The sequence below is a fragment of the Mastomys coucha genome, unplaced genomic scaffold (genome assembly GCF_008632895.1).
Source record: "Mastomys coucha isolate ucsf_1 unplaced genomic scaffold, UCSF_Mcou_1 pScaffold13, whole genome shotgun sequence".
NCBI classification, from domain to species: domain Eukaryota; kingdom Metazoa; phylum Chordata; class Mammalia; order Rodentia; family Muridae; genus Mastomys; species Mastomys coucha.
Genome location: NW_022196895.1, coordinates 11,458,562 through 11,483,050, shown reverse-complemented (window position 1 = coordinate 11,483,050; position 24,489 = coordinate 11,458,562). Strand labels below are relative to the sequence as shown.

General features: G+C 42.0%; 1 protein-coding gene across 1 annotated transcript in view; it reads right to left on the bottom strand.

Annotated features, from left to right (window-relative positions):
• Positions 1–15,454: 15,454 nt before the first annotated feature.
• The window catches only part of Psma8 (proteasome 20S subunit alpha 8), a 71,261-nt gene continuing 62,226 nt past the window's right edge, over positions 15,455–24,489 (bottom strand). Inside the window, exons 5-7 of the mRNA XM_031365032.1 lie at positions 20,037–20,156; positions 19,738–19,800; positions 15,455–16,404 (exon numbers count right to left, since the gene is read on the bottom strand). Coding sequence (XP_031220892.1) covers positions 16,312–16,404; positions 19,738–19,800; positions 20,037–20,156 — 276 coding nt within the window. The 3' untranslated portion in view covers positions 15,455–16,311. The remainder of the gene's footprint in view (positions 16,405–19,737; positions 19,801–20,036; positions 20,157–24,489) is intronic.

The following is a 24,489-nucleotide window of genomic DNA, read 5'->3' as shown; positions in this document are numbered from 1 at the left end:
AGTTAGTCTGTGTGCTATAGAATAGAAAACGGCATTGGTGTCCAGAGTTGACATTCAGAATCCTTGAAAGAGAGGTTGACAATGCAAAAAGATATGCCACAGGAAATGGAATGATGTAGATGGATAAATATTTATGAAAGGAGGGATGGGGAGTGGACATTCCCTAAGAATAAAACCTGTATCTCCGCACTAAATTGTGATGGAGGGCTGGAATCCCGAAACAGTACTTACCTGTGGCTAAGGCTCTGCACTACCACTCAGCGCCCTCTAGTGACAGAGCTTAACATTTCGCCAGCTAACAGAGAAAGGCTTTCTCAAGTCTTGGCCCTGCTCCTCCATCACAGAAGAGGGCATGGGTAAGCAGGCTTGTAGTAGACACCAGAACTTCATAACTAGCATGTTACCAATATCTTATACCTCAAATACTTTTCATTAAAAATGTTTTCAAAAAATAGCGAGAATAGAATTGTCTCACATTTGTTGCAAACATCTTTAAGCCTAGCATAACAACAGCTGGATCTTTGCCTATGCATTCCTTGTGTTTCAATGTTATTTTGGTTCGAATACATGAAGAAAATCTGGCCTTTAGCAGATATGTAGTTGTTAAGGGAAAGAGTATTTCAATAGACTTTTCATATTATGGTGGCTAACCAAAACTTGGCAAGTAGTAGTTTTTAAAAGATGAGTGGCAATATGGAAATTGAAATAATCATATTTTTATACTCAGATACATTACAGTTCTTTGGTTACATCTCTTTCTTGGTTCTTTTGGGACTCCTATGGTTGTGCAGTTGCTGCCCACCCATCTCAGTCCCCAGCTAATGCCATCTGACTATGCTGAGACGATGGATGTGTACCACCACCTTAGCTGTGTTACTGGGGGAGTGTTTATTCATGCAGAGCTGCACTATAAAGTTTATATGGGGAAAATACTAGTTCACGGTCCAGAGCCCATACAGGAGCCCAAGGTTTCCTTTCAGCAGCTTCAGTTACTCAGAATCAACTGTAACTCAAAGAAATTAAATGGAAACAATTAAAACTTACAAATAAAACAATGGAAACTTACCAGAAACAACTGGAAAGTTTCAAACTGCGAGCTACTCTGAACAGCATGATGAAATCTCTCTTCTTCCTGCTCTTTCTCCTAGGCTGTGAATCACCACCTTGTCTGCCATGTCCTCACTGTATATGCTTCCTGCCCATTAGTCACTTAGCCATCTCTGTTACCAAATGAACTGGGGCAGTGGCACAGTTCTTGTGTTGACATAACCTGAATGTTGTAGCCTAATGTACACCCCAGCCTGGATCACTCCTTGCACCTCAGCCAATTGCATATGTTACCATTTCATCACAAGAAAGGTAAATGTGGCAGGCATTATAAGAGGTGCTAGCTGCTTTAGTTCCCCTTCTTACTGCTGTGGCTAAACACTTGACAGAAACCACTTGAAGGAGTAAAGATTTATTGTTTAGTGCAGAGTTTCAGGGGGTCCCAGCCCATCATTGTGGAAGAGACTAAATGGTGCTCATGGTGACCTGGGCCTCTGACAATCCCTCCCACTCGTGACCAGGAAAGAAAGCATAGAGCCAAAGGCATGTACAATCAACCTTCAAGACCCTTCCCTGAGTGGCCTACTTCTGCCTGATGGGCCATCAACACCCCCCAAAGGCTCTACCACCTCAAAGACAGTGGCATAATCCAGAGACCAAGTATTCAAACATAGGGACCTGTATGGGAGAGTTCTCCTCTAACAATAATGGAACAGAAGAAAGTATTTGAGAGGCCACATGTTCATACCTTTAATTATATTATAGTTAGTTTTAAATTTTTATTTTTTGTCCACTGGTGTTTTGCCTGCATGTATGCATGTGAGAGGGTTTCAGATCCTGGAGTTAGGCAGCTGTAAGCTGCCATGTGGGTACTAGGAACTGAACCCAGGTCCTCCAGAGAAGCAGCCAGTTCTCTTAAATGCTGAGCCAGTCCCTAGAGGGACTCTCTAGGTCCCTCTACTGTTGTTATTGTTCTATCTCAATATTGATTATTGTTGATCTCTTATTGTGTCCAATTTATTTAAGGATTTAGTCACCACTGGGGCTAGGAACAGATCACCTAGGAAAAAGGATTTTCCGTGTTTCTCCATAACATCCATCTCATGGATGGCTGTGGTTTTCCAAAGCCATCAACACTATCACTATCCCCCACCAAACTATGTTTTATAAACCACCACAAAATTGTGCAAAACTGGGGTTACAGTGCAGCTCATGTCAGAGCAGGAGAGGTGATTACAGCTCCTGGAGGTGGGAAACGTACGTGCTCATGTAGACTCCATCCTTGCTTTTATCAGGGATTGTGCTGTCCCCAGCTAATGCCATCTGACTGTGGATTTTTTGCTGCATTGGAGTTACTTATTTTTGAGGGTGTCTTTTATTGTACTCTACTCTTTCCTCTGGCTATTACATTCTTTATGCCCCCTCAATGCTCCCTGAGCATTGAAGGAGTTGTCTTGTGTTCATATCCTGCTGAGAGAAAAGCACTGAGTCCCAGGTCCTTGAGCACAGATACATATTTTTATATAAACACCAATCAAGAGCGATGGCTCCAGCTGCAAGGAATATGAATCAAACCCTTCAGCTTTTTCAAACTTCATACCACAATGCTAAAGGTGCTTAGGGCTAAGCAATTATTTCTCATTCTTCCAATTCTTTGATAGTGACTGTGGAATTATCCCAGCAATTAAATAGTTAAAGCCATACTGCTTTAATTGTTACCTTTCACAGATAGAAAGTAAGTAGCACCACTCCCATTCCACGCACCCATGCCCTCTTTATTGTTGGAACACTTGGGTAGAGTCCTCTGGCTGTCCTGTACAGAGAGTGTCCCAGAAGCACTCCTGAGAATGTCTTACTACAAAGGAGATATGAGTAGAATCCCCTGGAGTGGAGAAGTAGTTGCCTACCTCAAAATAAGCCTGTCTTTGTCACTTTTCCTGCCTAATCTCTATATCCATCTATAGTTGCCTAGTGTCATCTGTTTTGCCTGTGCCCCAGTATTCATCAGCCTATGTGGTCTATACATTAGTAATTTATTTACATGGGATCTTAGCTATCTTGTCAGAAAACCAACTAAGAGTGTGTGTGTGTGTGTGTGTGTGTGTGTGTGTGTGTGTGTGTGTGTATGTCTATGTTATGTGTAATGTAAGGCCATCTGCCTCTGATGCAATAAGCAATATATATATATGTGTGTGTTAGTTAGGGTTTTACTGCTATGAATAGACATCATGACCTATGCAAGTCTTATAAAGGACAACACTTAATTAGGGCTGGCTTACAGGTCAGAGGTTCAGTCCATTATCATCAAGGTGGGGCATGGCAGAGTCCAGGCAGGCATGGTTCAGGCAGAGCTGAGAGTTCTACATCTTCATCTGAAGGCTGCTAGCAGAATACTGACTTCCTGGCAGGTAAGATGAGGGTTTTATAGCCCACACCCACAGTGACACAGCTACTCCAACAGGGCCACATCTTCTAACAGGACCAAGCACATACAAACCATCACAATGATGTGACATGTCCTTTTTTTTTGTCATTCATCTCCATTGGTGAACTGCTGCTCTGTCTTCAGTGTCTTTCATAAACTTACCAAAAAGAACACTGAGTTTCCTATCAATTTTATGTCATAGCAAACCAATATGGCTTAAACCCTGACACATTACTTCTGGCATGCTGTTAACATTGTTTCATTTTTTTCATATAAAAAATTTCTAGAACTGGAGAGAAGGTTTGGTGGTTATAATTGCTTACTGCTCTTCTAGAGGACCCAAGTTCTGCCTCCAGCATCGTTATCTGATGGCTCACAATCATTTATAACTCCTACTCCAGGGGATCTGATGCCTTTGCATCTCACCCACTCACATGAGCATGCTCATTCAGAGGCATGTACAGACATATAATTAAAAATAAGTATTTCAGGTTTTCTGCAATGAATATATAGTCAAGAGATCATACAGGCACACATACACAATTTATATTTGTTTATATAAATACACACACACAAATTTACCAATATTCTAGTCCAAACTACATTTACAACAAAATTAAACAAACAAAAACCATCAGTCTATCCAGAGCAAAGCACCAGATCTTGAGGTGACATTACTACCATTTAGATTTTTAGAAGAATCTTTTATACATGTTTCCCTTGTTTCATATGAGATAGGACATTACATTCTGCAGAGAGCTGACCAAGATAACAAGACTTCAGGATGACCTTGAAAAGTAAAATTGTCAGTACAGACAAGAAAGCACAGAAGAATGAGAAAATACACAAAGAGCCCCCAGTGAATGTTTTAAGTATTAACCCGATGCAAATGACATCTGTTCCCCTGAAGGACTGGGGAGATGGCAAATAGCTACTTTTGTCTGGAGGGCTAGGTGAGAGGATGGGAAAGAGGAGATGAGACAGTGGAGGGAAAGGCTAGGTGAGAGGATGGGAAAGAGGAGATGAGACAGTGGAGGGAAAGGCTAGGGGAGAGGAGGGGAAAGAGGAGATGAGACAGTGGAGGGAAAGGCTAGGGGAGAGGATGGGAAAGAGGAGGAGATGAGACAGTGGAGGGAAAGGCTAGGTGAGAGGATGGGAAAGACAAGGAGATGAGACAGTGGAGGGAAAGGCTGGGCAGAAGACTTGCCACTAGATCAAGTAGAAGCAGGCTAGACTCCAAGCTCCTCAGGATGCTCCCTTTTAATCATTCTGCCTAGTCCGAGCTCCTGGGCAGGCAGTCCAGCTTCAGGTGTCTCAATGTCTTCAGTTGGGGCCACAAACTGATCACACAACTGTCCTGCAATCTATACTATTTTCAGCAATTATAGCCTTAGGGGTTTGAGGGCACCTCATATGACAAAATTCACCAAGGAGGCATGTTGATCCATAGCACATAGAAGAGGACAGGCACGTCAGGATTTCTGCAAATGATCCACTGACTCATCTTGGATGAGTTGCAACATGTATGTGTTCTGTGACTTTCTTGGGGAGCTATGAAAGTAACAGTAACATTAGCCTTTAAACTGAAACAATACCAGCTCTGAAAGAATGACTCAAACAAACTCATCAAGATGATTAAGATGAGTTCATTAAGGTTTACTAGTCAGAGCAGTAGACAGTTATGGATGCTTTCCCCCCACTTACCAAGATCCTGTTTTACAGGGCTCTAAGTTCACAGAAGAACTGATGCAAACATGGGTTACAAACACTACCTAGTGTTAAAGGAGCAGAGGTGGTTACAGACTGAAATATCATGAGGCAAGACAAAACTAGACTCTGGAAAATTATGTTTGGACTCTATCCTTGCCCTTATAAATGTCAGAGGAGAGAGTCTCAGCACAGGGTAATTCTTATGCTACTGCTTGCTATATAGAGTGAATAACTGGAGCCCTGCCCTGAAGTGGAGCTACTGACTATAATTCAGACTTAGTCCCACTGCAAAAGCTGCCAATCTCAATCTGTATACATGTGTGTGGTATTAAAATTATAATCTTTGCCTGAAACATGTGTGTGCTTGTGTGTAATATGTATATAATTTTACATGTGTGTTCTGCCTGCATGTATGTCTCTGTACCACACGAATGCTTGGTGCCATCATGACCAAAAGAGGGTTTTCGATCTCCTGACACTGGACTTACAGATGATGGTGAACTGCATGTGAGTTCTGTGAATTCAGACCCTTTGTGAAATGGCCAGCCATCTCTCCAGCCCATATATATATTATTTGTTATAAAACTCTCTTCTGGCCTCCACAGCACCTCCACATTCATTTGATGCAGAGATGTGTGTGCCTGTGCGTTTGTCTGTGTGTGCCTATGTGGGTTCCAGACATGGATTGGTCCCAAAACTAGGTATGTAGATGAGAATGACCTTGAATTTCTATCTTCCTATTACCTCCATCTTACAAGTATTGAGAATATAGCCAGGTGCCATTATTCCGTTTATTGTAATGCTGGGGGCTGAACCCAGGACTTCACGCATGCAAGGCAAACACTCTACCAACTAAGGTACTGTCTCAGTCAGGGTTTCCATTCCTGCACAACATCATGACCAGGAAGCAAGTGGGGAGGAAAGGGTTTATTTGGCTTACTTCCACACTGCTGTTCATCACCAAAGGAAGTCAGGCCTGGAACTCAGGCAGGTCAGGAAGCAGGAGCTGATGCAGAAGCCATGGAGGGATGTTCCTTACTGGCTTGCTTCCCCTGGCTTGCTCAGCTTGCTTTCTTATAGAGCCTAAGACTACCAGCCCAGGGATAGTCCTCCCCACTTGATCACTAATTGAGAAAATGCCTTACAGCTGGATCTCATGGAGGCATTTCCTCAACTGAAGCCCCTTTCTCTGTGATAACTCCAGCTTGTGTCAAGTTGACACAAAACCAGCCAGTAGAGGTACACTTCCAAATTTCTTTATTTTGAAGACAAGGTCTCGCAGAGTTTATTGTGTAGGCCTTAAGCTTGGTAATTCCTTCTGTCCCAGCTTCCGGAATAGCTGGGATTGTCAGCTGGCCTCACCATACTTCCTTGACATTTTGGTCATTGCTAATAAATAAGGTCAGCTGTTCTCCTTGAAAAGACAATTTATTATTATTTCAGAAACAATAAAATATATTTTGTCTCTCAGTGGATCTTTTGAATGCAAAATGGTGGTTCGTTAAAAGTAATTAACCCAACTAAGAATTCAAACAAGTACACAAATGCTTCTCTTTAAACTTGTCTTCTGTGATGTGCTCTCCATTTGTAAGACATTTTTGAAACATATTATTTTTACTGACTCACCAATATTTTTTAAAAATATAACCGTGTTTTGACAAAAGCTGTAAATTAAAGAAAATGAGCCATGCATGGTGGCACACACCTTTAATCCCAGCACTCCAGAGGTAGAGGCAGGTGTTGTCTCTGTGTGAGTTCAAGGCCAGCCTAGTCTACAAAATGAGTTCTTGGACAACCAGGCTGTTAACACAGAGAAACCCTGGCTTGGAAAAAGAGAGAGAGAGAAAAAACAAGAAAATGAAAGTGAGAAGGTCAAACAGTAGAGATAGCCAGATGAATGCACAGTAAGCACCCTACTATGTTACAAACAACACCAATGCTAATATACAAATGGTAAAGATAGAGAAGTGGACAATAACGCAACCTGCCATTGTCACAAAAAACACCGATGTTAATAAACAAATGGTAAAGATAGACAAGTGGACAATAACCCGACCTGCTATTGTCACAAACAACACCGACTTTAAGATCCCAATGGCAGGGCAGAAGAGGTGGCTCAGTGGTTAGGAGCCTGGGCTGCTTTTCCAGAGGACCCAGGTTTTCAGCTTGTCAACATTGGTGGTTCACAACTCCAGCTCCAGGGGTTCCAATACCCTCTTATAGACTCCAGGGGCACTGCACACGTGGTGCATAGATGTACATATACATCCATGCACATAAAAAGAAAATCAATCTTTAAAAAAAACAGATTGAAAAGGGCTTGTGTTATCATTTCTGGGTCTGCTCATTGCTAAGAGGTGAAATGATGCTGCTGTTCCCAGTTATGGACTCCACACCACAACACAACACCTTCATTTCCTGTATCCTCACTAGATACCACCCAAGTGGATCTCTGCAGCAAAACATCTCAATTGAAACCGGCATAGTGAAAACAGCAGAGTCTTCAAAATTCAAGCACCATGCCTGAATTAGGTGGCCTTCAATTGTCCCTGCATTGCTAGTGCAGTATAAGACATCTTACATCCACAGTCACACCTGTGTTTATACACAGCTCAAAGACAAAAACTAGATAATATACCAAATTAAAAATATTGCTAAGTATTTCCTAGAACAAACCTATGCGTTATGTGATTGGAAGATCAGTGGCCACCATTTCCATCTGCATGAGCAGAATCAGACAGACAACCTTGTTCAGTACAAGACTGAAGTCTCAAAAGGGGGGCAGGGCAATGGGGTCTGGAGATATGGCTTAGCTCTTAAGTGTACTTACTGCTCTTACAAAGGACCAAAGTTGGATTCCCAACACCTACAGTCATCTGTGAGTCTAATTCTAGAGGATTTTATGCCCTATGCCTTCCATTAGCACCAGACATGACTGTAGTCCATAAACAGCCATTCAAGACAAACATGCATGGAGAGACCCATGGTTCCAGCCGTATATATAGCAGAGGATGGCCTTGTCAGTCATCAATTGGAGGAGAGGACCTTGGTCCTGGTGAAGGCTCGATGCCCCAGTGTAGGGGAATGCCAGGACAGGGAAGCAGGAGTGGGTGGGTTGGTGAGCAGGGGGAGGGAGGATGGGATAGGGGCTTTTTGTAGAGCAAACAGGGAAAGGGAGTAACATTTGAAATGTAAATAAAAGAAAATATCTAATAAAAAATTCTCTCTGCAAAAGAAAAACACAAAAAAATAACTCAATCTAAAAGGGGCGGAGGACCAAGACTGAAATTTGGAGCCCCCTGCGTTGTTGATGTAAGTCCTGAACTGAGGCTGGAGATGGGTGTGAGTCCACAGACAAAGGCAACAGAAGCTCTTGCTCACAAACAGGGACGCAACATATGATGGTGCCACTCGAAGGAACAAAGGCCCCTTCAGCTCCTATGGAATAGTCTCTCGACACTTCCAAAGATACTCTGAGAAAACTGCTTACTAGTATCTCTTGATCCAGTTAAGATGTCAATCAAGCTTAACCATCACATCTATCACTCACTTGGAGAACCTGTAAAAACAAGAAAACCTTCTTTCCATTGTTTTTCTCATTTTTAACAGATCCAGTCTTATGCTATAACAAGGAAACGAATCTTAGTGAGTACTTGTATTGTTGTTGTTGTTTGTTTATGAAAGACCCCTGGGGGAGACCCCCACTCAAATCTCGGGAGGACGTACACCCAAGGAATCATGAGAGACCACATCTTGATGTAATTACAAGAAGTATATTTTAATTTTCAGGACGCCCTGGTTTGGCACCACAGTTATCTCACGCAGGAGATAGTGGAGCCGACCACGAGGCTTGAAAGTTAGGGGTTTTTATAGGAAAAAGGTCTGAGGGAACAAAGGGATCAGTGTGGTCATACATGATTGGCTAGTTCAAATATTAACTATTACGTTCAGAACAGAGTGGAAAATTCCTAAGGTTGGTGTTAATCTGAGTCAACAGAGCATCTGACCTTAAACCATATCTGAGAGGACCAGATGGTCCATTACTTAGTGTCTGCCAGGCACGTCTTTGCAGGCCTGGGCCTTGGACATGTCCTCGTTTGCCTAGACATGTTTTCCTCTATGTTTATAGTTTTATGTCTTCTTGACCTGCCAGTTCTTATGATATCTAACAACTTGTTTGCTCTTTCCCAGGCCTATGTGGCCAGTTTGTGATGGATTCTTAGGCCCATAACTTTTCTTCCTAGTCAGCACAGGTTTAAAGCTTTAATTTCTCCTTACATTTTTGAGACAATGCAGCTATGATTGTGCTGGCACCAACCTTGTAGACCAAGTTGACTTTAAATTCAGAGAGATCCACCTACATCCAGGTACATTACTTTTAATTAATAAGACTGGAAAGAACTTGTATCTGATTTTGGATTTTTAAGCTTTACATGAATGGACTTATAGTATTCACTGAGGATTTATTAAATATTTCCTATGTACTGGGCACTATTCCAGGTACTGGCCATAATACTAGCAAATAAAATGACACAAAGGTTACAATTCTAGTGGGCAGTCATCGGTCAGCAAGCCTATACAAATGTAGTTTACAAACATATTAGCTGGGTAGTATTAGGTTGGGGAAATGCAAGCACTCTCTTACACATGGTAACCCCATGTGTAAGGTGAACAAGTGCAGCAACTAGGAAGTTGTAAGCATGGCTGCATACTGGGGACTTGCCACTCTGACAGAAGCCAAGCAAAAGGAATTTAAGGGAAAAGGGTTTTGCTTTGGCTCATAGCTTCAGAGAGTGCATCTGTAGATGATTACTTGACTCCATGTTTCTAAGACCAATGCGAGGCAGCATCATGGTGGCAAAAGGCTGTGTGGAGAATTGTTCACATGTCATCAGACATAATCGGCAAGTGGAAAGAAAGGGACAAGGTACATGCAAGGACCCATCCTCAGTGACATAATTCCTACACTAGGCTCCATTTCAGTGAGTTTCTAGAATTTTCCCAACACTCCTAGCAGCTGAGGGTCATGACATGATATTTCATCTCTATACCATAATGGTAGGGGATAGAGGAATTCGGAGAGAGTTCTCCAGCTCTGAGGCTAAGAGCATGCTTAGGGTACATAAAGACAGAGAGGCTGCGGCTTGGCAGGAAAGCAGAGGAGAAGCATGGCAGGAAATAAAACAAAGATGTCTACGAATGATTTGGGCAGGGTAGTCAGTACATACATCCCCAGACATTTGTGTATACATTACATCCTAAGAAGCAAGAGAGTATGTTTGCATTGACATTTTAGCATTCTTGGCTTAAGATGGAGTTTAGTTTTTGTCGCTCTACCTCTGAGCTACAACACTTGGTTCAAACCATTCCTTCACTGTTATTTCTGTTTTATTTTGACAAAAGTATTCACTAAACTGCCAGGCAGGCAAGCCCTGAACTAGCAATTCTCTTCTTCAATTTCCCAAGTAGTTTGGATAACAGGTGTGTCTGACTACCATTTGCAGCCTATAAAGAATCTTTGTATTTCTGCCAAAACATTTTTGGGATTTGGGAAGAGATGGCATTCTGTGCTCTAGCAGTATGGTTTTCCAATCTGACAATGTCTTAGCAATAACAACATTTCATATTTTTCAGTGTGTACATCCTTTACTACATTGGATAGTACATTCACTCCTAAGCATTTTTCCTTTGTGATGCTATCAGAGTTGAAATTGTTTTAATTTTCCTTGGGATTATTTATTGGTAGTTTTGGTGGTTTGAATATTCTTGGCCCATGAGAAGTGGCCCTATTAGAAGGTGTGGCCTTATTGGAGGAAGTGCGACACTATGTAGGCCAGCTTTGAGGTCTCCTAGATCTCAGGCTCCACCCAGTGGGGAAGAGACCCTCCTCCAGGCTGCATGCAGAAGACAGTCTCCTTCTGTCTGCTCTCTGATCAAGATGAAGAATTCTCAGCACCTTCAGCCACATATCTGCGAACACACTGCCATGTTCCCACCATGATGATAATGGACTGAACCTCTGAAACTGGAAGCCACCCAAATTAAATATTTTCCTTTATATGAGTTGCTTTGGTCATGGTGTCCCTTCACAGCAATGGGGGCACTAAGATAGCATTATAAGAACACACAATCCTGTTTGCATGTAAATTCTGTAATGAATCACACACGCTAAAACTTGTAAATATCGTCTGTGAACAGGAAAGGTCTTAGGTGCCTTCCTTCCATCCCCTCCCTCTCTAAGTCTAACTGCTTGGGCTCCAACTTCCAACACAATGGGGAATAAAAAGGGTAAAAGCAGGCATCCTTGATCACAGAGTTTTCAGTCTTTTATCATTGATTATGATATTACCTTTGACTTTTAGCATATTTAAGAAGTTATCTCAGTTTACTGTCTTTAATCACAATTGATTCTCTGTAGATTTTCCCTATCTGATAGCTTACTGAAGGTAGACACAGGAAAATCGGGGGCTTTTGAAACCAGAAAAGCAAAAAACAAAACAAAAACAAAAACCATCCAAATTAACAATGACCCACCCCTAAAAAAACCCCAACAACAAACCGCAAACAGTTGTAGTTCCTAGATGTTTGCTTGAAGGACTCCTTGCTGTCATCAATAGGTTTGTTATTGAGAAAAAACCTACTTCATGGCTTCACTGACAACAGCAGCCATCATTGCCTAAATGTGGGGAGCCGCAGCTGCCACCCTATATATATATATTGAACACCTGGTCTCCAGCCAGAGCAGAGAGCATTGATAAACAAGCCTTTAGTTGGAAAAGCTGAGTGCCTCCAGTTTGTGATGCAAGCTGGCATGATTTTCTCATAGCCTATTATGCTTTGCCACATAGCCGATGATGATTGGAACCAGGGAAAGTATTTAACCCACAAGGGCTGGGGGCTGGAGATAGATAGGAGTAAGTATGTTGATATAGAAGTAAGATGTAGGAAGAGAAGTAAGATGTAGGAGATAGAAGTAAGATGTATGTAAGAATAGGAGTAAATAAGATGTAGGGAATAGGAGTAAGTAGGAAATAGGAGTAAGTAAGAAGAAAGTAAGATGTAACTAGTAAGATGTAAGAATAAGATATAGAAGAATATAAGAGAAGCTAGCAAAGAAAGAAGAAAAGATGAATAAACTGCTTGGAGAAGAGCTCGTTGTTGCCTCCTTATTTCCACTGGACGGAAAGGCGGCCGACACCTAAATACATAAGAAAAGGGAATTCTTCCAAATGTATCAGAATCTGTTATAAATTAATGAGAACAAAACCAAACCACATCTGAAAAATTAAGCAAAATATACAATTAATGACAAAATTCAAAACCTTAAAAATATGCATGTTTCCACATATTACAGAGTCGAATCAAAATTGGACTTTTTGGCAGAGTCTGAGGCTATGTTGTATGAATTTTGGTTCAGCAGTGAAGCCAAGCCACTGATGCAGAAAAGCAGGACCTGTGGAAAGTAGGCCTCACAGTCCTGATAGCTGAGGGAGAGGCCATTGCCTTTGCAGTGGAACTGCCAGCATGTTGATAGTCTACTCACAGTAAGAAAGTAAGCTAGATGTGAATGGGAGAGTAAGAACCCAGCAGAACTTGTACCTATTCCACAATCTGTAACCTTGATTCACATGACCTTTAAGGATTTGATGTTGTTAGACCTAAAGAACCATACATGATGGTCCGGTTGCCAGAAATCTGAAGGAAAAGAATAGGAAGATTTGGAAAAAGTGGGTAGCTAAGGCTCTTCCTACACGAACTAAGGGAGTGAGCTCAATGTTTAGGGGCTGCTACCATGCCCTACAACCACAAGTGCTGCCACCCTTGCCTTTTCAAACTTTACACAGATTTTTCTTGTAGTCATGCCTACTGTGAAGCCACATAGGAAAAGGGAAATGAGAGGCACATCCCCAATCTGGCTGAGCTGGCCACAGACAGAACCACACCAGCTATAATGGGAAGCGTGAGAGGGACTTTGTTTCCAGAAGCACAGATTTGTGTAATTGCATTTCTAATTATACTGATGGAGTCTTTTAAAAATTCTTCTGCATATGTGAAACATGCATCCTTCATTGCAATATTTGCAAAAGAAAATGTAAGAATATGAAAACAAATGTCCATGTAAAGAAAACTGGTCAATACACTGTGAAGAATGATGCAAGTGCAGAACTTTAATCTCTGCCTTACATACTGTTAGAAAAGCAAGGCAGAAACAGTAGTTAATAAGACATTATTTGTGTTAAGATACATCGCTTGTCTCCTTGCTAGAACAAAAGCTACTCACAGAGTTTATTAGGGCTCACAGCTCAAGCGTCTAATACACCACAGTGGGTGGCTATGACAGCAGAAGAGTGGGGCAACTGTTACATTGTTCTCACTGTGCACAGTCATGTTGGTGCTCAGACATGTTGGTGCTCAGCTCATGCTTTCTTTTCTATTCAGCATGGGTTCCTAGCCCATATGTTTTGTGTGAATCACCCAACGTAACCAAATTTAGATAATCCTTTACAGGAATGCCCAAACAGCTGTTACTTTGATGAGTCTAGATCCCATCAACTTTATAATGCAGACAATTACAAAGTCAACTCTTGCCAATGTGCACCCAAAGATCATACTCTTAAAACATAACCTGTTAGCCCTGTCCCCATAGGCTTGGTGGTCATACCTGCATTCAATCCCACTTCCAAAGTCTCTAGAATCTTTACAGTCTCTGCTGGATAGTTTTATGACAACCTGACACAAGCTAAAGTCTGAGAGGAGAGAAGCTCAATTAAGAAAATGATGACTAGTGATATGGAAGTGGAACCCAAATAAACCCTTTCCTCCCCAGCCTGCTTTTTGGTCATGGTGGTTTTTTTGTTTTGTTTTGTTTTTGTTTTTGTTTGTTTTGTTTTTTTCAAGACAGGGTTTCTCTGTATAGCCCTGGCTGTCCTGGAACTCAACTTTGTAGACCAGGCTGGCCTTGACCTCAGAAATCTGCCTGCCTCTGCCTCCCAAGTGCTGGGATTAAAGGCATGAGCCACTACCGCCTGGCTGGTTATGGCGTTTTACTGCAGCAATACAAATCCTACAACACATAACGCTGTCTAAAGGTTTAAGCTCAGATTCTCTTATAAGATTCGTGGTCTCTCTCTCTTTTTTTTTTAAAGATTTATTTACTTATTTTATGTATATGAGTACACTGTAGCTGTACAGATGGTTGTGAGCCTTCATGTGGTTGTTGGGAATTGAATTTAGGACCTCTGCTCACTCTAGTCAACTCCACTTACTCCAGTTGGTCCCGCTTGCTCCCGGTCCCTGCTTGCTCCAGCCCAAAGATTTATTTATTATTATAAATATTATTACACTGTAGCTGTCTTCAGACACACCAGAAGAGGGTGTCAGATCTCATTACAGGTGGTTGTGAGCCACCATGTGGTTGCTGGGATTTGAATTCAGGACCTTTGGAAGAGCAGTCATTGCTCTTACCCACTGAGCCATGTCACCAGCCCTATTCATGGTCTCTTAACCATTACATCTGTACAATAAAACCAAGTTACATTGTTCCAATAAACAATGACACAGACTAAACATTTCCATTCCAAAAGGGAGGAATGAGGGCAAAATAAGGGTTCTAGTGACCTGACTACAGCAAGCCATGCTCTAAATGCTCTGGCACAGCCAGCTGGGGACCAAGTATTCAAACACAATGCTGCTTTCTCTGCAGACCTGTTTCTCAGAGTCTTCCATGATACACAGAGTTAGAAGGCAGCCCCTCCTCCTGTGAAGGATTGCCACCTTATGAATAAATGGCACTTTCTCACTTTTCCTGTTTTATCCCCTTCTTTTGTTCATAAGGACATAAAATGTTTCATTTCCTTTTTTAAAGATCTGGTATTGTGTGCTACATTTATTATAGAAGTTTTTTTTTTAATTCCAAAACCATTAGCAACATAACCTTTGTTAAATTTGCAGATTGTAAAGGAAATAGACTCTTGACACTCATAAATTTATAAGATTGGGTTCAACCATATGACATTTGATCACTTTTGGACAAGGATCAGATCTTGTCCAGTTCCATGTTTGCTCAGCATGTATCTAATGAGATGTTTCTTAAAGCCACATATTTTTGTATGATAATGCTGTCTCCCACTCCTGGAAGTTTTCCTGTTCTGACTTAGGAATTCACTGTGTATGTGCAAAAGAGATGAATAAATTGAGTTCTTCACAAGTAGTTAGATAGGGTATTTACTCTATCCAATATCTGGCCCTTTGAAGAAGTCACACTCTAAGTTAACAACTTTAGAAGCATTTATTAAGTCACCCCACAGGCAAGCTGTCAGGACAAAGTTGAGTATGATCTGGAACCCAGCCTTAAAGCTCTGTCAGAGTCTCTAAAGCAGAGTAGAAGGCAGGCAGAAAGAGTTTCACAACATTCATCCCAAATGAAAATTATCATGACTTAATGTCCATCTTCCTACTATATAGTAATAAGGACAAAAACTAAGTCTAGCTGGGTGTGGAGGGGGTCACAGGTGTGATCCACTGAGAGGTGGAGATAAAAGGATCAGGAGTTCAAGGTCATTCTTTGGCTACAAAGGGTGTTCAAGGCTACATGAGATCCTATCTTAAAAAAGAAAAACCAATAAGCTGAGTTTATTCTTGTCCTTATATTTTTAGCATCTATCACACAATCTAACTTACAGTCCTTCTGTGTTAGCCTTGGGCGTCAACACATATAGATTTTTATCAAATTGTTGACACCTCACCAACACTGATGTTCTTACCATTCATCAAGAAATGCGGCTCCAAGGTTCAGTTTATTTTGAGATGACTAGCTCCTTAACTAACACAGAAGAGACAAACTTCAAAACATTACTAACCTTAAAAATTATCTTCTTTTTTCCTTAGAATTTGCTTGTATGAAGAAAAGCAACAATACGTATGCAAGTTTCACAGTATAGTATCAGAATTATGTGGAACTGAGGAATTTTAAAGAAAATCTTCCCATTAACTTATGTTTGAAAATAACCGACATTCTTGAAGATGAATGTAGAAAAACTCAGTGGTTGGTTCCAACTCACTGATTTCTTCTAAAACCCCAGGAAGAAACTCTAGTCAGCGAGAATGTGAGCTTCCAGTGACCCTAGGCGCTAGGTTGACTTCTTTGACTTTTTCTTCTCTGCTTCATCCTTTTCCCTTTCTATTTCAGTTACCTCCGATTCAATTTCTCTGGCACTAAACATCTGAGAAAAGAAAACATCAAAAACAATTATACCAATACTTGAATATTTTCTATCTGTAACTTTGTTATCTTATAACCTCAGAATGCCACAAAATACCTCAAAGTGATGCACTTGTACTAAGGAGGTTAAATTCGGACCTGCAGCATCGGGCAGCCTGCCTTGCAGGGCAGCGCAGGGTACTTCCTTACACATCCTGTACATGCACTGTCACTCTGTGACGTGTAAATGCCATGCTGACTCCTGAGAACTCCCTCTCTTTTTTCCTACTGTGTGCTCCCTTACATAGTTCAGCCATTGCTATGGCTAGCATGTGAAAGGTTCCCACAGGCTCAGGTATTTTGGGCATTTGGTGCCAACCTGGTATTGTTCTTTCGGAAAGCAGTGGAACCTTGGAAAGGTAGGGGCCTTAAGTTTTGTAGCTTGGTGCCACTTCTTGGCCTGTCTCTATTTCCTATTATAGGGTATGTATTAGAAGGTGAGGGAGGAGTTCTAGCCCAGTCTGGGGGGCAAGGAGCAGACATAGAGAATGTGAGTGCATGTGTGTAAACACACCTGTGCACATAGTATGAAAAGACATTCCTTGCTAGAAGCTGACCATGTTGGCACTTGACCGGCAATCTCAGGGCTGAGAGAAATATTTGTATTTTAAGCCATCCACTCTATAATAATTCTGTGAAGGCCTCCCCAACTAAGACAAGCTTACAGTAAGGATACAGTTTCCAATTAAAGGGTAAACACCATGTTCTAGGAACACAGAATGAATCAGGCAAGGAGATCTGAGCGTGACATAGCTGGTCCCTCATAATGAGTCAAAGGGAAGACCAGCTGGCTCTGTGGGATAGGGAGGAGAGTCTGAGACACATTTCTCTCAGAGCTGTTGAGTTCACTATCTGCACCTTCTGACTACCCAACCTCTTCAACCATCTCCCTGGGGCAGTTCCAACTTCTTCCAGCATGGCTGAGATTTCTAGAGCCTGCTTATCATCATCCTTAACCTTTATTTGGGCACCAAGGTTTCTTTCTGAATTTCCACCTTAGAAACTGTTATCATCGCTCATAAGAAATATTCTGTGTTTTTTCCCCTTTTAGGCAAAAACATCTTTCCTTATGTTTACTATGTTTCCTTTATTTCCCCCACCCCCACCACATCCCTGTTAGTGGTCTATTTTATTTATATTTTTGCTTGCTTCTTTATCTAGACATTATAAAACCTGGTTAAACAGGCCAAGAACCAAACCATGGTATTTTCTACTTCTGTATTTAAGAACCCATAAACATTTTAAATTTCCTTTTTGTTTAATGATACTGATTGAAATGAGTACAATTCAATAAGAATCTGCTGGGCAGTGCTGGTGCATGCTTTTAATCCCAGCACTTGGGAGGCAGAGGCAGGTGGATTTCTGAGTTTGAGGCCAGCCTGGTCTACAAAGTGAGCTCCAGGACAGCCAGGGCTACGCAGAGAAACCCTGTCTCGAAAAACCAAAACCAAAACAAACAAACAAACAAAAAGAATCTAATGCATAGAACACTATAATTTCATGTTATTTCATTTACTAATAGCATTTTAGTAGTGGTGTGGGAGTGTTGTTTTCTTTTTTGAGTCAGGGTCTCACTACATAGCCTTAACTGTTCTGGGACTCATTATGTAAACCAGGCTGGCATTAAACTCGCAGAGCTCTGCCTAATTCTTGTCTTCTGGGTGTTGGGATTAAAACTACGCCTGTCCCATACTTCTTTGAGGTAGAAGATCTTGCTAAGTATCCATGGCTTGCTTAGAATTTGTGATCCACTGCTTTGGTCTCCCTCCCTAGTACTAGTATGACAGGCATGTATCATCATGGTAGGTTATATAGTGATGCTTGGGTGGAATAATTAATGGCCTCATTTTGTATAGGAGAAAGCTGAAAGCTTATGATGAGGGCAATTTGCTCAAGGTCATCCTGCGAAACACATTGAGCTGTCAGAGTGTAAACTCAGGACAGTACACCTCAGCATGTTAAAGTAGGTCTACTAAATTCAAAGAACTCTGCTCACTGTGCAGCCTATGCTGAAGTGTTACATGGAATAAAACTATTGACTGCTTCCAGTCAATGTACCTTGACTGGAAGGTACATTGGGAGGTACTCTACACCTTATCACCAATTCATGCATAACTTGTGTGTGTGTCTACCCCAGCAGGTATGCCCGTGACATAGCTAAAGAAACAACGATCCTGACTTCTGGGGCTTAAGTGCTTCTCTGGCATTGGTGTATCCGTCCCTAGAGTCTTGTCAGAAGTGAAAACCTAGCTCACTACTCATCTCCACAGCCTGTGTTTACACTCTGTTCTTTCTGTGGGGCTGTACAGGGGGCTGACTCCAAGACCCTGTCCCTGTTCCTCTTATTTATTGAAACTTTGCTGCTGTCCTATCTTCTTATCCCATCTTTTAGAAAAGTGGTACAACACCCCCATTCCCCACATTATTTTGCACACTACTGAATTTGACATGATATTTTTCTGAAAATACTTTCCTTAAACACAAATGAAAACATATATAAAGTCAATCTTCTAAGCATATTTTAGTATAGTTTCCCATGTTTTGAGAGGTTTTATGCATTCTATATAAAAAACTATTGGCAAACTAGACTACTAACAATTCCACCTCAAGGACAAGAAACCATGTAAGAAATGCTCTTAAGCCACCGAGGCCACTAGTATAATAATCTGACAAGTTGTTCTGATTCTAACTCATATGGTTGAAGAGAGGCATACAGCAATGTTAGGATTGTTAACCAAGAAATATGAAAAAGTTATTATAATTAGGGATTAAAATTAAAATGTAAAAGAGGCTCAAGGCATTTACAAGTGAAATGTAGAAACATCAGACAAAAAAAGAAAAAATACCACAGACAGAGGCATGTAACTTAGCAGGATAGTGCTTATGATGCACACAGGACTGAAGTGTGCAGCACACATGATGCACAAAGTCTTGGGTTAGATCCTCAGAACCAGAGGGAAAACTGCAGTGCTCAGAAAGTATGAAGGGTCTCTCATATTGGCAGTAACACAAATTCCTGCTCTCTGGGTAGGCAGACTGGAAGGGTTCCTACTAACAGGCATGAACACTACATGGGCAATCTGTATCAAGCTCTCATCACCTCTAAGTCTTCACAAAGCCAGGAGCATGCCTCTGCTTGCAATAAGCTAGCAGACTAGCAACTCTCAGCCTAAACAGAGATTGCTATGGTGTCAATGGCTATAGCATGCTTGCAATGGCAATTCACAGGCACCAACAGCATTTTAATGTTTGTCAAACAATGCTAGTAGTATCTCTACTTTGGTCAGTAACTTACCTTCAAAGGTTGATCTCTTCTTATTATAGCCAATTCAATGTTCTTTCCACCAGACTGGACAACCTAGTATGGAGCAAGAACACATGAGGCCCTCTTCAGCTGGCTTGGGTACAGCTCAGTGGTACAGTGTGTGCCTGGTGTGTGTGTGTGTGTGTGTGTGTGTGTGTGGCCCTGGGTGTGAGTCTGCAACATTATAAACAAACAACAACTTACTTCTGAAAATTGGGTGTTTAAATGAACAAAACAGAGTAAAGAAACACAAAACAAATCCCCAGAACACAGCATACAAGGTCACTCACTTCGAGCAAAGCTTTTATTGCTAGTTTGATAGCTTCACTGTCATTTGAAATTGCATCTTCTGTGTAATTTTTTTCTAGAAATTCCCGGACAGTTTTAGCACTCCGGCCTATTGCATTTGCCTAGAAAAATTAAAACAAAATTATTGATACAAATGAGTTTATTGTTACCATATATGATCAGGCTTTTGGGGTTTACTCCAGTGCTGAATAGTAATAGAATCATAAAGTGAAAATTTGACAGACATTTTAGAGTCATTTGTTACTATGTGATTAATCCATAATATCACCCTCGAGTCTTCCATAACTCTTTCCAGATCTACCTTCACCTCCCTAAAATCCCCACGTTTATGTCCTCTTTTTAAACAACCCACTGAGTCCAATTTGTGCTGCCCATATACACTTCTGGATCAGCCACTGGAGCGTAGTTACCCACCAGAACCACACACTTAACAAAAACTGAGTCTGCATCACCTGGCCACAGCTCTCAGTCAGGGGTGGGAGCATGAACTCTCAGCCCCCAGCACCCATGGTAGAGTGTGGACCTGGTCTCGTGTAGGCGGCCACAGCTGCTGTAAGTTTCCAAATGCAGCTATCCTGTCACGTTAAGAGGACAGTCGCAATCCAGTCCTCCTGACCTCTGCACCTCACACTCTTTCTGCCCTCTCCTTTGAGATGGTTCTCTGAGCCTCGGGGTGAAGTGACAGATGTCTCATTTGTAGCTGAGCAGTCCACGGACACTTAGGTTTAGCACTGTAATCAGCTGTGAGAGCCACTTCAATTACTACCCACTGCACAAAGACGCATCTGTGGTGGGAACATTTGTAAAAGATATTATTTTTGAGTATGAGTATGTATGAATATGTGCCCGCAGAAGCCAAAAGATGTGCCTGTCACCTGATCTGAGTACAGGGAACTGAACTCAGATCCTCTGCAAGGACAGTCTGCACTCTTAACATCAAAAGTCAACCTTCTGCTTGGCATGGCTATTGAGACTAATTTCCTTCTCATAACTTTGTTAACTGATTGCTTCCCAGAAGTATATAGTGTTTTATTAGAAAATTTCCCTGAGTCCTGCAAGTCTTACAAGCTTATCTCACAAGGGACTCACCCAGCCACACACTGGCCTCAAAGGTTCTTTGAAACTGAGAGAAGACTCTGTAACAATGCTCATGCTTGCATTTTTTTCATGCATCAAAAGCTAGTACCATGTGGATGGACCACACTGCCAAGTGTGGCTGACCACCTAAGCTGACCCCCAAATCAGACAAGCAGCAGCTTTTGTATATTGAGGCCTTTTCCTGCCACGAGTTGTAGGCCTAGTTGAGGGCAACCTTCACTTTGCTCCAGTGTGGAGCAGGTCTTTCCTTAAGTATGCTAATCTCTGTTACAACCGCATCTGTTTCAGCGGAAGAAGAGATGGAGAGAATACATTAAGGGCACGCATTTCCACGTGGGAGGTATTTGAGACCAGCAGTTGTGCTAGCAGGCAAATTCTAAAGTAATAAAGCTGTCTTGAGTATCGTGGAACAAAGGTGGATAGAGAGAGAATCTGGATTAGGGGATGGTTGCGATCGATCCTGGGCTAAGCCCTAAGCGGGATGGAGCAATAGAAAGCAGGGAGGGGGCCAGAGCGGGGTTGCAGCTCCCAGGCAAGGCAGTAGTCTGTTTTTAAAACTACACACAACAGAGCAAGGCAGCTTACAGAAGAAAAGTTGAATTGGACTTATAGTTCCATGAGGAAGGTAGCTAATGGTGGTCAAGGCATGCCAGCAGGGCGATGGAACTGGAAGCTAAGACATCACACCTTCAGTCACAATCACAACGCAGAGAGAACAAACTAGAAGTGGGACAGGCACTGATTTCTCAGCCCATCCCCAGGCCCATAGTTCTTCCATCAAGCCACACCACCTCCCTCAACAGCACTAGCAGCTGGCTCTATGGAGGGGCATTCTTATTCAAATCATCACAGTGTTTAGGTCAGGATTATTTCCAATTCCACAGACAGGACTAAGAGAAGAGCTGTCAATATCTAGTCCCTTCACCCCAACTTGAGAGAAAATTGAGGAGCTGCCACAGATCTAGAGCTTTCCATGGGGTCATTCTCTTGCCCTTTCAACAAATGTTCATCCTGGTAGCACTCCCTGCGTAATCACACAAGTCTCTGTTAATTTTTCATAGAATTAGTTTGCAATAGACAATCAAAGTCAAGACCCGATGAGTTAAACCAAGAAAATCAAAGTCCCCTGAATCCTCTTCTTGAGATAATGTGATCCCAGGAAGGACCAAACCTCAGCAGACATGTGCAACGTCTAGTTGAAGAGTCAGTTAATTGTCCAAAGTAAAATCTGAATGTGTTTATCTTAGGGTTTCTGTTACTTCAGTGAAACACCCTAACCAAACAGCTTACACTTCCACATCACATTTCACCATCAAAGGAAGTCAGGACGTGAACTCAAGCCAGGCCTGAGCCTGGAGGCAGGAGCTGATGCAAGGGCCAGGAAGACGTCCTACTTACTTCGTGTTCCTCATGGCTTGTTCAGCCTCCTTTCTTAAAGAACTCAAGCCCGTCAGCCGTGAGCCTTCCCCATTACCCACTAATTATGAATGCCCTGCAGGCTTGCCTGCAGCTTGATCTTACGGAGATAATTTCTTAATTGGATCACCTTCCTCTCTGATGACTCTACCTTGTGTCAAGTTGACACAAAACTAGGCAGCACAGTGTGTTCTCCTATGATAAGAAAGAGAGAGGTGACATTATGGCTGTAGGACAGGAGAAATCAATCTCAAATCACCTGGGAAATGTCATCTCTTCTGGATATTGTTTATACTACTAGAAGGTACTTTTCAGCCAAAAGTCCTATCAGTGCTCTTATCAGAACTGAACACTTCATGCTGCAATACTTACCTGACACAAAGAAAGTGCCTACTAACGCACCAGTGCCATGACTCTTATGTGGGTACGGGCTCCTTTGTGATTTAGGCCTGCTTCACAGGAAGGGGATTATTCCTGGAACTATTATAATCCTGGTCAAAAACTTGTGGTTAGCAAGTCACTGGCCCTAAGGTAAATCCTGCTATTATTATTTTGCTAAATGGTCAAACTGTCAAACTGCCTTCTAAATATCTTCATACATTGACCTCAGCTGTTCTCGAACTTTGTCAAAGAAGCATCTTTATGCAGTGGGCAGGAATCAATGGAGAGATGTGTAAGTGGTCTAAATGCCCCGCCCTAAACAGGACATACATACTTACGCTACTACCCTCAAGGATCAGGGAACATCATGGAAGATGAGGCAGAAGACTGTAAGACACCAGCTGGAAATGACTGCTGGCTTCTGGACATGGCCAGGCTATTGCAAAACTTCCAGCAGCTGTAGATACTTACACAAGATCAAGCCAGCCAAATACCAGAGAGGATGGGGTACATGGTCTCCAGGCCCCGCCCTCAAGTAAGAAGCTACTGGCAAAAAATAGTTGGTGAAAGAAGAATCATTCCTGAGGATGTGGTCACTCCTAGGCTTCCCATACTGCACTGCAGGGCTCCATAGCTGTGAACACTAATTAAACTTACGCTATTAAAACCCACGTGCACGCGTGCGCGTGCACACACAGACACATGCACATGCATGCACACGCACATACACGCGCGCATGCACACACATACACACACATGCACACGTGCATGCACACACACACACAAAGTCTGGAGGCTGGCAAGTTGAGGAGACATAAGGGAAGGCAGAAGGGGAAATGAGGGGCTAGATATGATCCTATTTCATTGTAAATATTTTTAAAGTCTAGAAATGTAGGAATATGAACTTTATTCATAATATATAAAATTAGTAATAATTTCTACTTTGAAATACAAGATAAGTATACAGGAAACAAGGTGAGCCGAGTGTCTTTAATAATGATGAGTTAGATGTGTCTATTAAATGCCCTGAAGAGCTTCTTCAGGATCAGCCAAAGTGACTCGGCAAGGATGTAAGAAGTGTTTGTGGGACAAATCTGGAGACCTGAGTTCTGCCTCCAAAATCCACATAAAGTTGGAAGAAAACCACCTCCTTTCACCTTCACATGAACACTGTGTCATACATGGGATCACATATGCATATGCGTTCACAGGCAATAATACCAGCCTGAAGAGGTGGGTGGCTCAGTAGCTGAGAGCTCTTGTTGGTCTTGCAGAGAATCCAGGTTCAATTCATAGAACCTATGTGGTGGCTCACAACCATCCATGACTCCAGTTCTGGAGGATCTGATGCCTTCTGGCCACCATGGAAACTAGGCATGCACATGGTGCATATAAAGACATGGAGACAACACATTTGTACATAAAGAGATACACATTAAATATTTTAAATTTAAGAAATCTTTCACGGGCGGTAGTGGCACACGCCTTTAATCCCAGCACTTGGGAGGCAGAGGCAAGTGGATTTCTGAGTTCGAGGCC